Source organism: Oncorhynchus mykiss, chromosome 10, assembly GCF_013265735.2.
Source record: "Oncorhynchus mykiss isolate Arlee chromosome 10, USDA_OmykA_1.1, whole genome shotgun sequence".
Taxonomy (NCBI): domain Eukaryota; kingdom Metazoa; phylum Chordata; class Actinopteri; order Salmoniformes; family Salmonidae; genus Oncorhynchus; species Oncorhynchus mykiss.
In genome coordinates, this window is record NC_048574.1 from 32,767,077 (window position 1) to 32,780,138 (window position 13,062).

Below are 13,062 nucleotides of genomic sequence, written 5' to 3' on the forward strand. Positions count from 1 at the left end.
AGGCCACCCCACATAGCACTCTTGCTCTCACTATCTCTTACTTTACATATTTTTTCACTTCAGATGGTTTCAGTTGAAAATATTGGTGAACACAGCAGTGTATGTTTCTTAGGGGTTCTTCAAAACCAGCCTAAGGAGTTCAGAGTTAAACTCCACATGCGTTTGAACTTACTGTGTTTGTGTGCAGCTATTTCATGGGGTCTGAAGGACGTCAGACATTCATTCAGATCTGCCGAGCCTCAGGCCACAGACATTGAATGACGCCACCATAGAACCTGAAAATCAGTCCATAGTAGAGACTTTCTCAGACTACAGCCGCCAGTTCAACCTTCACAGAACATTGACTTGAATGGGAATACCTGTTCTAGTAATTCTAATTCTATGACTCCAACCATCCAGCACACAGCCCTATAAAAGGGGAAATTATCTTCTTTGATCTGCTCTGCTCTCCCAGGGTCAGCAAAAGGGGAAAATGTGTTTTACAACCTTAATTGAATAACCTTTTGTTTTGAAAGGAAAGAGGCCATTTTAAAGCAAAGCAATTGAATCCTCCATATCCTCCTAATGGGAAGTGGAAGCCCTTAATAACCCTTTACACTCATGGGAATTGTCCTATATGGATAGGGCTAAATTGAACTGTTTGTAACAGAAGAAATATGAAAAGCAGATGCATAACCGTGGTAGCAATTGAAAGGGAACAGTTTGGAGATGATGGGAAAGTTATTAATCCAAAGGTGAGGACACAACAGTTCACCTGACACAAGACTGAATCCAAACATGACACTGTTGATTTAATGTGCATTTTACATTTACTGAACTTTTTGCTACATTTGTTGATAATGAAATCTGACAATACTCTGGATACATTCAGTAGCATGATAAGAATATTCCTGGGAAAATGTGGGTAGGTGAAACATAAGACAAACATTTCTTACAAGGGTTTGAGTGAGAGGACTAACTGGTGTCTCCAAGTGGCCACACACCTCTACAAAGTGTCTTCTACTATAAGGGGCTTTTTTATGCTCTCCTAGTTGTGCCGTTGAGGAGCTAGAGCAAGCACACACAACCCTGCACCCTCGCCATCACACAATTGGGGTTTCTATTTTAACAAACCTAACGCAATGGTAAATCTAACGGCTCTATTTTAACAAACCTAACACAATGGTAAATCTAAGTGCTCTATTTTAACAAACCTAACACAATGGTAAATCTAAGGGCTCTATTTTAACATACCTAACACAATGGTAAATCTAAGGGCTCTATTTTAACAAACCTAACACAATGGTAAATCTAAGGGCTCTATTTTAACAAACCTAACACAATGGTAAATCTAAGGGCTCTATTTTAACAAACCTAACACAATGGTAAATCTAAGGGCTCTATTTTAACAAACCTAACACAATGGTAAATCTAAGGGCTCTATTTTAACAAACCTAACACAATGGTAAATCTAAGCGCAGGCGGTAGCGCTAAAGGTTCAGGTATGTGTCAGAAATATTTGAACTATTTTCACTATCACAATTATCAGTGCACTTGCTGGTGTTGGTGCAGAAGGGCTGGGTTTTGATGAAACAAATAGTTGTGGATATATCGAGGCGTGGCCCCTCACTGGTCAATCAGAATGTAGGCCTATCTTTGCTAAATACGTTAACTTGAATCCATGTGCAGTCCACGTTTGTTCTAAGTCAATTTCATGGCTTCAATAGCATTCATACTTAAATTGGGCCTAGGCCTACCTGAAATTCCAAATCAAATCAAATTGTATTGGACACATATACATATTTAGCAGATGTTATTGTGGGTGTAGTGAAATGCTTGTGTTTCTAGCTCCAACAGTGCAGTAGTATCTAACAATTCACAAATCTAAAAGTAAAAGAATGTAATTAAGAAATATATAAATATTAGCACTTGCAATGTCGGAGTGGCTTTGACTAAACTACAGTAGGATAGAATACAGTATAACATATGAGATGAGTAAAGCAGTATGTAAACATTATTTAAACATTATTAAAGTCACTCCGACATTATTAAAGTCACTAGCATTCCAGCAGGGTCAAATAATAAAAATCACAGTGGTTGTAGAGGGTGCAACAGGTCAGCACCTCACGAGTAAATGTCAGTTGGCTTTTCATAGCCGATCATTCAGAGTCAGCAGGTGCGGTAGAGAGAGAGAGTCGAAACAGCACGTCCGGTGAACAGGTAAGGGTTCCATAGCCGCAGGCAGGACAGTGGACTGGGGACAGCAAGGAGTCATCAGGCCAGGTAGTCCTGAGGCATGGTCCGTGGTCAGGGAGGGAGGGGAGGGAGTGAGACCCTAGCCCCCCTGTCCGGCTGAGACAGGAGGTCGGGAGCCACTGTGTCCCCGTCCGACGATACCCCCCCGGACAGGGCCAACCAGGCAGGATATAACCCAACCCACTTTGCCAAAGCACAGGCCCCACACCACTAGAGGGATATCTAACAACTTACTCCCCTGAGTATAGCCCACAAAGATCTCCCCCACGGCACGAACCCGAGGGGGGCGCCAACCCGGACAGGAAGTTTACGTCTGTGACGCACCCCTCCTAGGGACGGCATGGAAGAGCACCAGTAAGCCAGTGACTCAGCCTCCGTAATAGGGTTAGAGGCAGAGAATCCAAGTGGAGAGAGGGGAACCGGCAGGCAGAGACAGCAAGGGCGGTTTGTCGCTCCAGTGCCTTTCTGTTCACCTTCACACCCCTGGGTCAGACTTCACTCAATCATATGACCTACTGTAGAGATGTTGTTGTTTCCGCAATTAAAACGGTCTGTTATAAATCGTAATCTGGGTCAGGTGGGCATCATTTGAAAGTTATAAAATACAATATTACAGTGTTAGGCTTTCACCATGCAGTTCCGGGAAACAGATCATCATTTTGGTGCGCATAGAAAGGAGTCATGATTGCATTCAGGTGCTTGTGCCGTGACTAATTTTCTTCACAATAAACAAACAAAGGCGCATTCTGTTCAGAACAACCCAGGGTATAACGCCATGTCCTCTTGTAACTGTACATCAAACAGAGTGATCATTGACAGTGTATATTACATGAGTTTTATGATTTGGGATGTGAAGTGCACATTTTGTATGACATCAAAGTTGTATTTATTATAATCCTCAAGGTCTTGTCTTTCAAAATACATTGAGTCCTCTTAATCGAAACCCATTCAGAGCTGCGAAGCACAGACACTGAGCTCTGACCGGCTGTCAGTCAAAACCCATTCAGAGCTGTGAAGCGCAGACACTGAGCTCTGACCGGCTGTCTGTCAAAACCCATTCAGAGCTGTGAAGCGCAGACCCTGCGCTCTGACCGGCTGTCAGTCAAAACCCATTCAGAGCTGTGAAGCGCAGGCCCTGCGCTCTGACCGGCTGTCAGTCAAAACCCATTCAGAGCTGTGAAGCGCAGACCCTGAGCTCTGACCGGCTGTCAGTCAAAACCCATTCAGAGCTGTGAAGCGCAGACCCTGAGCTCTGACATCATGTACATCATTTTACTGTTCACCCTAAACAAATGTAGGTGTTTATCGGTGCCCAAATCTGCCATTTTCAACCAGTATACTGGTACGAGTGTAAAGGGTTAAGATAGAGGAAGATATATGAAAATGGCTGACCCGGCGGTGTGTCGTGAGGCTTGGGAGTGGAGGTCGGGGATTCCATGACTCCTTTCCTCTGGGTTCTGGGGCCCCACTCCACTGCCAGACAATGAGGCCGCAAATCAAATCAGATTTTATTTATAACATGCACCGACACAGGTGTTACCTTACCATGAAATGTTAACTTACAAGCCCTTAACCAGCAATGCCGTTGTAGAAGTAGAGTTAATAAAATATTTACTAAAGTATCTTTTTTTTTGAATCAATCAAAAAGTAACACAATAATTGTACACAGGGGAACTAGGGTTCCACTGTGTTGACTCAGGTGTCCCTTTCTGAGGACCGTAAAAGTTATGTTTCTGTCTCCGGAGCTGGCCATGTACACACACACACAGGCGCACATACACACAGGCGCTTATGCAACATGCACCCATGTGCACACATACACTACATCACCAAAAGTATGTGGACACCTACTCGTCGAACATCTCATTCCAAAATCATGGGCGTTAATATGGAGTTGGTCCCCCCTTTGCTGCTGTAACAGCCTCCCCTCTTCTGGGAAGGTTTTCCACTAGATGTTGGAACATTGCTGCGGGTACTTGCTTCCATTTACTCACAAGCATTAGTGAGGTCGGGCGATTAGGCCTGGCTCGCAGTCGGCGTTCCAATTCATCCCAAAGGTGTTCGATGGGGTTGAGGTCAGAGCTCTGCAGGCTGGTCAAGTTCTTCCACACCGATCTTGACAAACCATTTCTGTATGGACCTTCCATTATGCGTGGGCCTTCCCCAAACTGTTGCCACAAAGTTGGAAGCACAGAAACAGCCCCAGAACATTATTCATCCTCCACCAAACTTTACAATTGGCACTATGCATTGGGGCAGGTAGCATTCCCCTGGCATCAGCCAAACCCAGATTAGTCCGTCGGACTGCCAAATGGTGAAGCGTGCTTCATCTCTCCAGAGAACGCGTTTCCACTGTTCCAGAGTCCAATGGTGGCAGGCTTGACATTATGCATGGTAATCTTAGGCTTGTGTGCGTCTGCTCGACCATGGATATCCATTTCATGAAGCTCCTGACAACAAGTTATTGTGCTGACGTTTCTTCCAGAGGCAGTTTGGAACTCGGTGGTAAGTGTTTACACTCTTCAGCGCTCGGCAGTCCTGTCCCGCTTGTGTGGCCTACCACTTCGCGGCTGAGCCGTTGTTTCAGCTTACAGTTGACCAGGGCAGCTCTAGCAGGGCAGAAATTTGACGAACTGACTTGTTGGAATGGTGGCATCCTGTGACGGTGCCACCTTGAAAGTCACTGAGCTCTTCAGTAAGGCCATTCTACTGCCAAAGTTTGTCTATGGAGAATGCATGGCTGTGTACTCGATTTTATATACCTGTCAGCAAGGGGTGTGACTGAAAAAGCTGCATCCACTAATTTGAAGGGTTATCCACCTACTTTTATATATGGTGTACATGGTTTTGTTTCCGTCTTGAGAGCCTGCCTTACCCATACACACACACACACACACACACACACAGTGCTAGAACATTCGTCAGGGGGCGGTGGCTGGCTGCTCACACTAAGCTCAGACTGTCTGTGTGAGAACCTTTAGTCTTAGCTGGCCATAAGTTCGGTCCTCGTCACAGGACCCACATAGTTCTCCCCTCTAACCGACTCAGACAGTAGGTACTGGGGGACCGGAAGGTGGCCTGACTTTGGGACTCCACCCTGCAGTAGTGAAACACTGAAACAGGGAGGACATGCATTCAATTCTACTCTCCTTTTGCATGGGACTTATTTTATTGACCCTCCTCACAACCGTATCACTTCCAGTTCTCCCAGCCTTAAAAAGCCTCAATTTAGATACTATTTCCAGCGGAGGGGCCAAGCGAATGAAATATGGACAGCTGCAGGGAGTTAACCGGTAGACTGAGAGGGAGAGAGGTTTGATATCCGTTCCCCTCTCCTCCCCTCTATACGGGGCGAGGAGATGTCCAAGGGAACCGTTTCCATCCATGAACTGTAGAGATGTTTCCCTCTCCGTATATTGCTAATTCAACATGCACAATAAGCTGACTAGGAGGGATCCTCTCATGCATGGGTACATGGGATTTATCCAGGGGACTTCATTGGGAAATATATGGGTGTGTTTAGGGTTTGTACTTTACAGGAGACTGTGTGTCTTCTTTAATGTTTCTAAACTGATCCCTTCCTACTAAAACAGTTGCAAACAGAGTCTAGACTTCTGTCGATCTCAGTGCCACTGTAGACACAGGTGTATAGAAATGGAAGGGCTTGTGAAGGGCTTGTGAAGGGCTTGTGAACCTTGTCCTCTAATGTTACAGAACCAAGCATGTGGATAAGGGAGCCAGGGTGAATGCTAAACTAAAACCGAGGGACTGAAAAGACAGTGTTAAACATTAGACATTACCAAAGGCAGTTCTACTTGCTTTGTAAATGAAACCGCCCCCCAGAGATTTTGAAGAACCCCCCCCCCCCAAAACCCCTGGTGAGAGAACAGTGATAACAGATGTAAAGCTGGACCCCTCCCATCTGCCTTCAGTTATTTACTGATACTAATCAGTACCAGTACTCCTGACCATGTTATTGGTGATTTGGTCTGAACCTGCTTGGTTGTTTCTCACAGACACACACACAGACACACAGACAGACAGACACACAGACGGACGGACGGAAGAAAGGAAATGTTTAGCCGTGTGTGACTGACAACCAAACAGGTTCAGACCAAATCACCAATAACATGGTCAGGAGTACTGGTACTGATTAGTATCAGTAAATAACTGAACATGCATTGTGGTGAAGCTGTTAAATGTCATCGTACAGCACAGTAGGTGTTTCTTTATGCGGATATTATTGTTCCAGGAAAGGGATGGTAATTGTTGAGATAGTAATAGCAGACGCCTAATGTTGGGGAGGAACTCATGCAGTATAATGAATCAAATAAAACGAATGTGCTTGGATGAGTGTGAGCATTCCTACACAGATCGACGCACGCACGCACACACACTGACAGACACACACACACACTTGGCTGTGAGTTGTAGGGTGTGGATGTGCGTGCGTGTGTGTGTGTGTGTGTGTGTGTGTGTGTGTGTGAGCTGTACAGTGGTCCCTATGGATGAGATCACCTCTGGAGGAACGCTCCTCACCACCAGGTCTCTCTATGAATCAGACACCCCAGTCCAGCACAGAACAGACCTGCTCTCCTTTGTGTCGCTGAGACGCAGAGTACTGAACTAACAAGGCCAGCCGATATCATTAATAGTTGTGATATTGCATTGACTCCCGACAGCTATTACCTTGTAATGAACAGAATGTAGACAAGAAGTCACACTATCTGTTGTACTGTGAGACAGTGTGGGATACTGTAGTTCTCACCTCTGTTTGGAATGGGTTGCTATAGCTAGGCTATGTCTTTATCTCTGTGCCATACAAAACTGCTGAGAATAAACTACAATGTAGTCACTATTGACAACAATGTTGGTGTTTATACTATCAACTTGTACAATATGTTGTACATGCTGTGCTATGGTGATGTGGAGACGAATGTTAAGTTCTCCATCATCAAAGGGCCAGACTTGGAGACAGGAGATGTTCACTTAAATTCCCCTCCACCCCCCGTAGTGAGTATTACAATATTTCTGTTATAGTATTTGGTTTAGTAGTTCCTGTGGGATTTTCAGTTTCAATGACATCAAAGCCTGAATCTTATCTGACATTGTGTGTTTTGGCTCTGATCACGGGTCCTTAACAGGAATTGGATATGAAAAGAGCTATGCCTTGAAGTTGAAATGAGGCCTGTCTGAGGATAAGACAGCGGAAAATGTTTGGTTTAGTAAATTCCTGGCCTACCTGGAATATCCAGGGCTGAGTCTGACACGGCAGAGAGGAAGAGAGACCCGCTTTAAAACAAACATGTTGGGGGAGAAGTGGGCATATCTGCTGCTGAACCCGCCAAGTATGAGCCTAATGGTTTAGGCGGAGGGCTCAGGTAGCGTTTATGTGGTGAAATCATTGACAAGGAAGTCTACCAGTGCTTGGAGAAATAGTCAAACTTAATGATGAGTTAAAACGTCCAGAGTGGGGCCTCCCGAGTGGCGCAGTGGCCTAAGGCACTGCATCGCAGTGCTAGCTGTGCCACTAGAGGTTCTGGGTTTGAGTCCAGGCTCCGGTCACAACCAGCCGGTCACAACTGCTCTGCCGTCAGATGTGCTGCATAAAAAAATATTATGACCACGCATTGCAGGAAATTTGTCTGGGCTAGCCTCGATCACCTCTCCTTCCAACCCCGCAACCCCTCATCCTCTCTACTACACTCTTGATTAAGGTGCTTAATTTGACAGATGTTGAAAGGAACCAATTTGGAGGGGAACTTAATGTAACAAACAACCGTGCTCCAAACAAGAAATTCTCTTTTATCCAGGCCAGGGAAATTGTGAAATCTAAACATTCCCAGAGAAGAAGAAGTGGCCATATGTTTTACACAGTCTGGTTGTATATCATATTACTGTGTTTCTGGGACGAGGCCGAAACACATGTAGGCATCTGTGTTGGCCAGCTATCTCCTGGGTCCAAACCTAGGTTCTCCTAAAGCGGACATGGATTTCTGTGTGGTAGGGGCACTGGGAGAGAGCCAGGGAGAAACTAGAAGGCCTGATATTAATTCATATCAGAGATGGGATCAGTCTGAGCTCTTGCCCCGAGGACGTCATTCAGTGAATAACGGACTGAATGCAGTCATTAGCTTATTATAAATTACAGATGGAACGTTTGAAACTCCTGCTTAATAAACAGTACAACCTGTCCTCTGTTTGGTAGGAGCCCAGCCTGGGCCACGGTGTGGTTTCGCTCGCTGGAATGATAATTCAGTTCAAAATCAGTTCAAAATAATAATAATATATACACTACCGGTCAAAGGTTTTAGAACCCCTACTCATTCAAAGTTTTTTCTTTATTTTTACTATTTTTTACATTGTAGAATAATAGTGAAGACATCAAAACTATGAAATAACACATATGGAATCATGTAGTAACCAAAAAAGTGTTAAAAAAAATCTAAATATATTTTATATTTGAGATTATTCAAAATAGCCACCCTTTGCCTTGATGACAGCGTTTCACACTCTTGGCATTCTCTCAACCAGCTTCACCTGGAATGCTTTTCCGACAGTCTTGAAGGAGTTCCCACATATGCTGAGCACTTGTTGGCTGCTTTTCTCACCCCAAACCACCAACTGACGACCGCAGTCAGCTTGCAGGCACGCCACAAGGAGTCGCTAGAGCACAATGAGACAAGGAAATCCCGTCCGGCCAAACCTTCCCCTAACCTGGACAATGCTGGGCCAATTATGCACCGCCCCATGGGTCTCCTGGTCACGGCCAGCTGTGACATAGCCTGGGATCGAAACCGAGGCTGTAGTGGTGTCTCAGTCTGTTATTATTCCCGTCTTCCAAACCATCTCAACACACACCAGAATGATTTTGTTTAAGAGTTCACAGATACAAATCACTAATGGCAAACCATTTTTCTTTGTCTTGGAGAAAACTGATCAAGAGTTTTGAACAGCTTGTTGTTTCTATTTGACTCGGTTTATGGGATATATCGTCGTTAATGGCCAATGTAAAGGCAATTGCAATTGCATTAGATGTTTTCTGATAGACGGTGAGTAAGTACAGCACAGGACATTCCCAGTTTTGGCTCAAAAGAAGAGCACTCATGCCAGATTACTGGCATCTACTCCTTATCTATTTGCTTTACCTTGCATGAATGTTTGACCTCATCTTATGTGTTCCTGTAAGTGCCTTATTAAATGCTGTCCATGAGAAGTAATTATCATCGGGTATGACATTGGCCATCCACTGTGTGCATGTGTGTGTACTCTACGGGTCCTCCTTTATAGAGCGGTCTGTAGATTGGGTGAAAACCGCTGTCTTGTCTCGTGACTCCCTCATCAGGAATGAGCCGTGCACGTATGGGTTTTTAAACCCTGTGTGTGAACCCTGCATCAATGCCCAGTGCTCTACTGTCTCCACAGGGGGTAGGGGCCACAGTCAGGACCCTCTTTACAAGCTACCATGTGTTGAGTCCTGAAGTATTCCATCAAACAGTTAGGCAATGACCAGTCAGTCGTGTTTGAAACATCCCCTGGCAAAGGCCTTTATGTCCTCTGTGTGTGTCCTGCTGTCACATGCTAGACTAGACTATCTAACAGACAACCAGGCATCTGATACAGGGACACCAACCCATTAAGCCATTTAACTAGCCAGGATCACTTATCCAGGCTCCTCTGTTCTCTAACCAGCCACAGGTGGACCTCTAACAGCACAGGGGCCCAATTTCACCTTTGACCATGTGAGATATGCCACCAATGACTCCTCATACCTGAATGAACAGGTTAAGTATGGCTAAACAGGGTGGTGACTTTTTTAAAGTTAATTTACAGTTGGGGTTAGCATAGGACGAATGGGGGTTGCAGTCTACAGATGAGATCTGCACTGCCACGTCCGTTATCTGTTATTCCGCAAAAATGTATTGAATACTTTATAGGAGGCATGCTGTGAGCTTCCACTCTGCAGGGCCCTGCTGTCACATGAGCTGAGCAAATGTTTTTTATGTAATAATGGGGAGTGATTTGCAGTGGGCCAGCTGTCTGGGCTCTGGATCAGGAGGGGGAGAGATGAGATCAATGCAGAACCATGTCCGATCAGAGAGGCCTGGAGGCTGGGCAATGGAGGGGGGCCTCCCTCCCTCTCTCCATGACCCTCGTTGAATGTGAAAGACTTATGAGCATATCCATCAACTCTTTCTTTCTCTCCCTACCTCCCTCTCTCTCCTCTCCCACAGTGACCGGCACCATGTCTCCAGCTCCATCCCGGTCCCGACAGGAGCCAAGTCTCAGCTCAGTGTCTCGGCTGCGTCCGAAGTGGGCTTCCCCACCCACACCAGCTCTCCAGATCCGGGCTCACTGAGGAAAAGGGCCAGTTCCGAGGCAGACAAGCAGAAGTACAAGGCCTCCCCTCCTCCCAGCTACGACACGACCATGTCCATGGACCAGCCCCAGAGTGCACCGCCCGACCCCAACCCCTCCCCCAAGCACTTGTCCTCCTCCCTGGACTCTAGCATTGACCTGGCCAAGACTCTGGAGGTTCAGGGACCAGCCCTGGGGGAGGGAGAACGAGAGGTAGAAAGAGAGGTAAAGGAGGTTGTGGAGGAGCAAGAGCAACAGCCCTCCGGCACTACCACAGGAGGCTCAGATTCCCCCACTCCGGCTGGAAGCACCACCAGTGAGCAGCATGCAGACCATACCATGAACGGCTCAGTAGTGCCAGGCGAGGAGCTGGGGGGGCCCGCAACAGGGCTAATGTTGACCATAGCATTAAACCCAGAGATGTGCTGCTCAGTGGAGCAGGCAGAGGAGATTATGGGGACAGAGGCCACAGGCCTGGGTTTAGGGATGGGCCTTGTGGATGGGGCCAGGCTGGAGGACTACCCCTGCATCCCCGTGGAGCACGCCGTGGCCGTGGAGTGTGACGAGCAGGTTCTGGGCGAGCTGGATGCCGCCGGCTTCGAGGAGTTCTCCCGCCGCATCTATGCACTAAACGAGAACATGTCCAGCTTCCGCAGGCCACGCAAGAACTCTGAGAAGTGAGGACAGGTGGGACCTTAGGGGTGAGGACAGGAGTCACATGGCACATGAGTCAGGGACATGAACATAGTGCGGGGGGGGGTCCTGTGTGTGTGCTTTGGTGTGATTGTCCCTCTCCCCAAGCAGCAATAGAAAAACAAACATAGGCGCTACATTATCTGGAATGATGACCAATTTGCACTTCTCGAAAAATATTTCTAGAATCCTTTAAATGAAATAAAGCGAATGTTTGTGATTGAAACGCTTCCTGGGCCTTCTTCTTTCAGGGTGCATGGAGAGTGTGTGTGTGGTAACTACACACATAAAATGCATCCTTCCTTGAAGTAAGCAGTAATCTAACATGAGTGGGTTCATGAAAGCTATAGTCCCTACTTGTACCTGTACAGTCCTGCTAAATCAGTAATGACTTAAAGGGAATGAGGAAGGAAAGGTTAATTAGAACAGATCCAAAGCCAGAGCCATGGCTGACAAAGGAAATTACTTACAGCAAAGACCTATCCCACCTCTGACCTCTGTCACCTATTAGGAAACCGACCAGTCACTAGGCCAGGGCAGCTTAGACCGTTGGCCCAATCAGATACTCCATAACTGTTACACCTTGCACCTCCAGGTCCATCAAACCCACCAGCCATTGGACAGGGCTGCCCTGTCTCTATCTCCAGGGGCCATCACTGTTCTGTTCTGGTTGAGTACGAGAAGAGAAAAGAAAAGAGAGGAGCAAAGCAGGCAGGCTTGAGCTCATGGCACATGGCAGGGATACAGTGCAATTTTTCTGGCTTTCTCCTCCATACCTGCTTTCTCCTTATTTGACTATTTTAATAAGCACCATTGATATAAGTATTGATATGAAGTCCAATTATCCAGATATTATTCAATAGACCAAAACATGAATGATGTGTACTGTATGCTGTTGAAATGTTGCACTCAGACCCTACATATTAATGACACATAATGACCTTTTTTACATTTTAGTCCGCTTATCTATTTTGTCCGCTTTCTTTTTCTTTTCCCTGTTGAACTACTTTTTGTTTTCTTGCGTTGGTGTCCATTGGCCACTATGTGTGTTATCTATGTCTCTCACTGCATTTGTTTGTTTGTTTGCTTGTTTTAAAGGAAATCATGGTTTCTCTTTTCATCTCATGGGCAGTCAGTCATTCATTGATATTGTCAAGTGTTAATGGTCATCAGCCCTGGGTTCAAATCTTTTAAATATGTACATATAATCTGGATCTAACTGTGTCCCCTCTGGAAAGGACCAGAGATCCCTGTAGACAGAAGCTGATATGGACAACTGATTTACATACTGCCCACCGTATACAACATAGATGGACTCGCAACAAGCCCCCTAAAAACATCCCAATTTTTATTTTTATTTTTTTTTTGGGGGGGGGGGGGGGGGGGTGTATTATGATCAAGTACTGTGGTGGATGTTGAAATGTATTGTATTTAAAATGAGAGATTAAACAATTGTAGGTCATTTCCATTAAATGCTATACAGCATGTGACCTTGTACATATACTTTTGTATGGAGTTTTTTGTTAATAAAGACTTACAGTCCAATAGCATGGATGTATGTAGCCCCGTTTACACTGTGGTCTACCTGTGTTTGTTTCAGAGGTGTGCGTGCATATGCCTTTTATTTAACCTTTATTTATCCAGGTTAGGCTCGTAATCTCTTGTAACATAACTGGTATTGTAGCATCTGTCAACAGACTGTGAGATAGGACAACTTTACAAGTAACTTTGTTCTGGTGCGCTGAGTTCTTGTCACTGATCCTTTGGACAAATCAC

The 13,062-nt window shown here is 45.6% G+C and overlaps 1 protein-coding gene across 2 annotated transcripts in view; it reads left to right on the top strand.

The window, feature by feature from the left end:
• The window catches only part of LOC110533664 (UV radiation resistance-associated gene protein), a 140,363-nt gene extending 127,507 nt beyond the window's left edge, over nt 1–12,856 (top strand). For both annotated transcript variants that reach the window (XM_021618096.2, XM_021618097.2), the window contains one exon: nt 10,470–12,856. In XM_021618096.2, the coding sequence (XP_021473771.2) occupies nt 10,470–11,274 (805 nt within the window). In that variant the 3' untranslated portion in view covers nt 11,275–12,856. The remainder of the gene's footprint in view (nt 1–10,469) is intronic.
• Nucleotides 12,857–13,062: the final 206 nt, after the last annotated feature.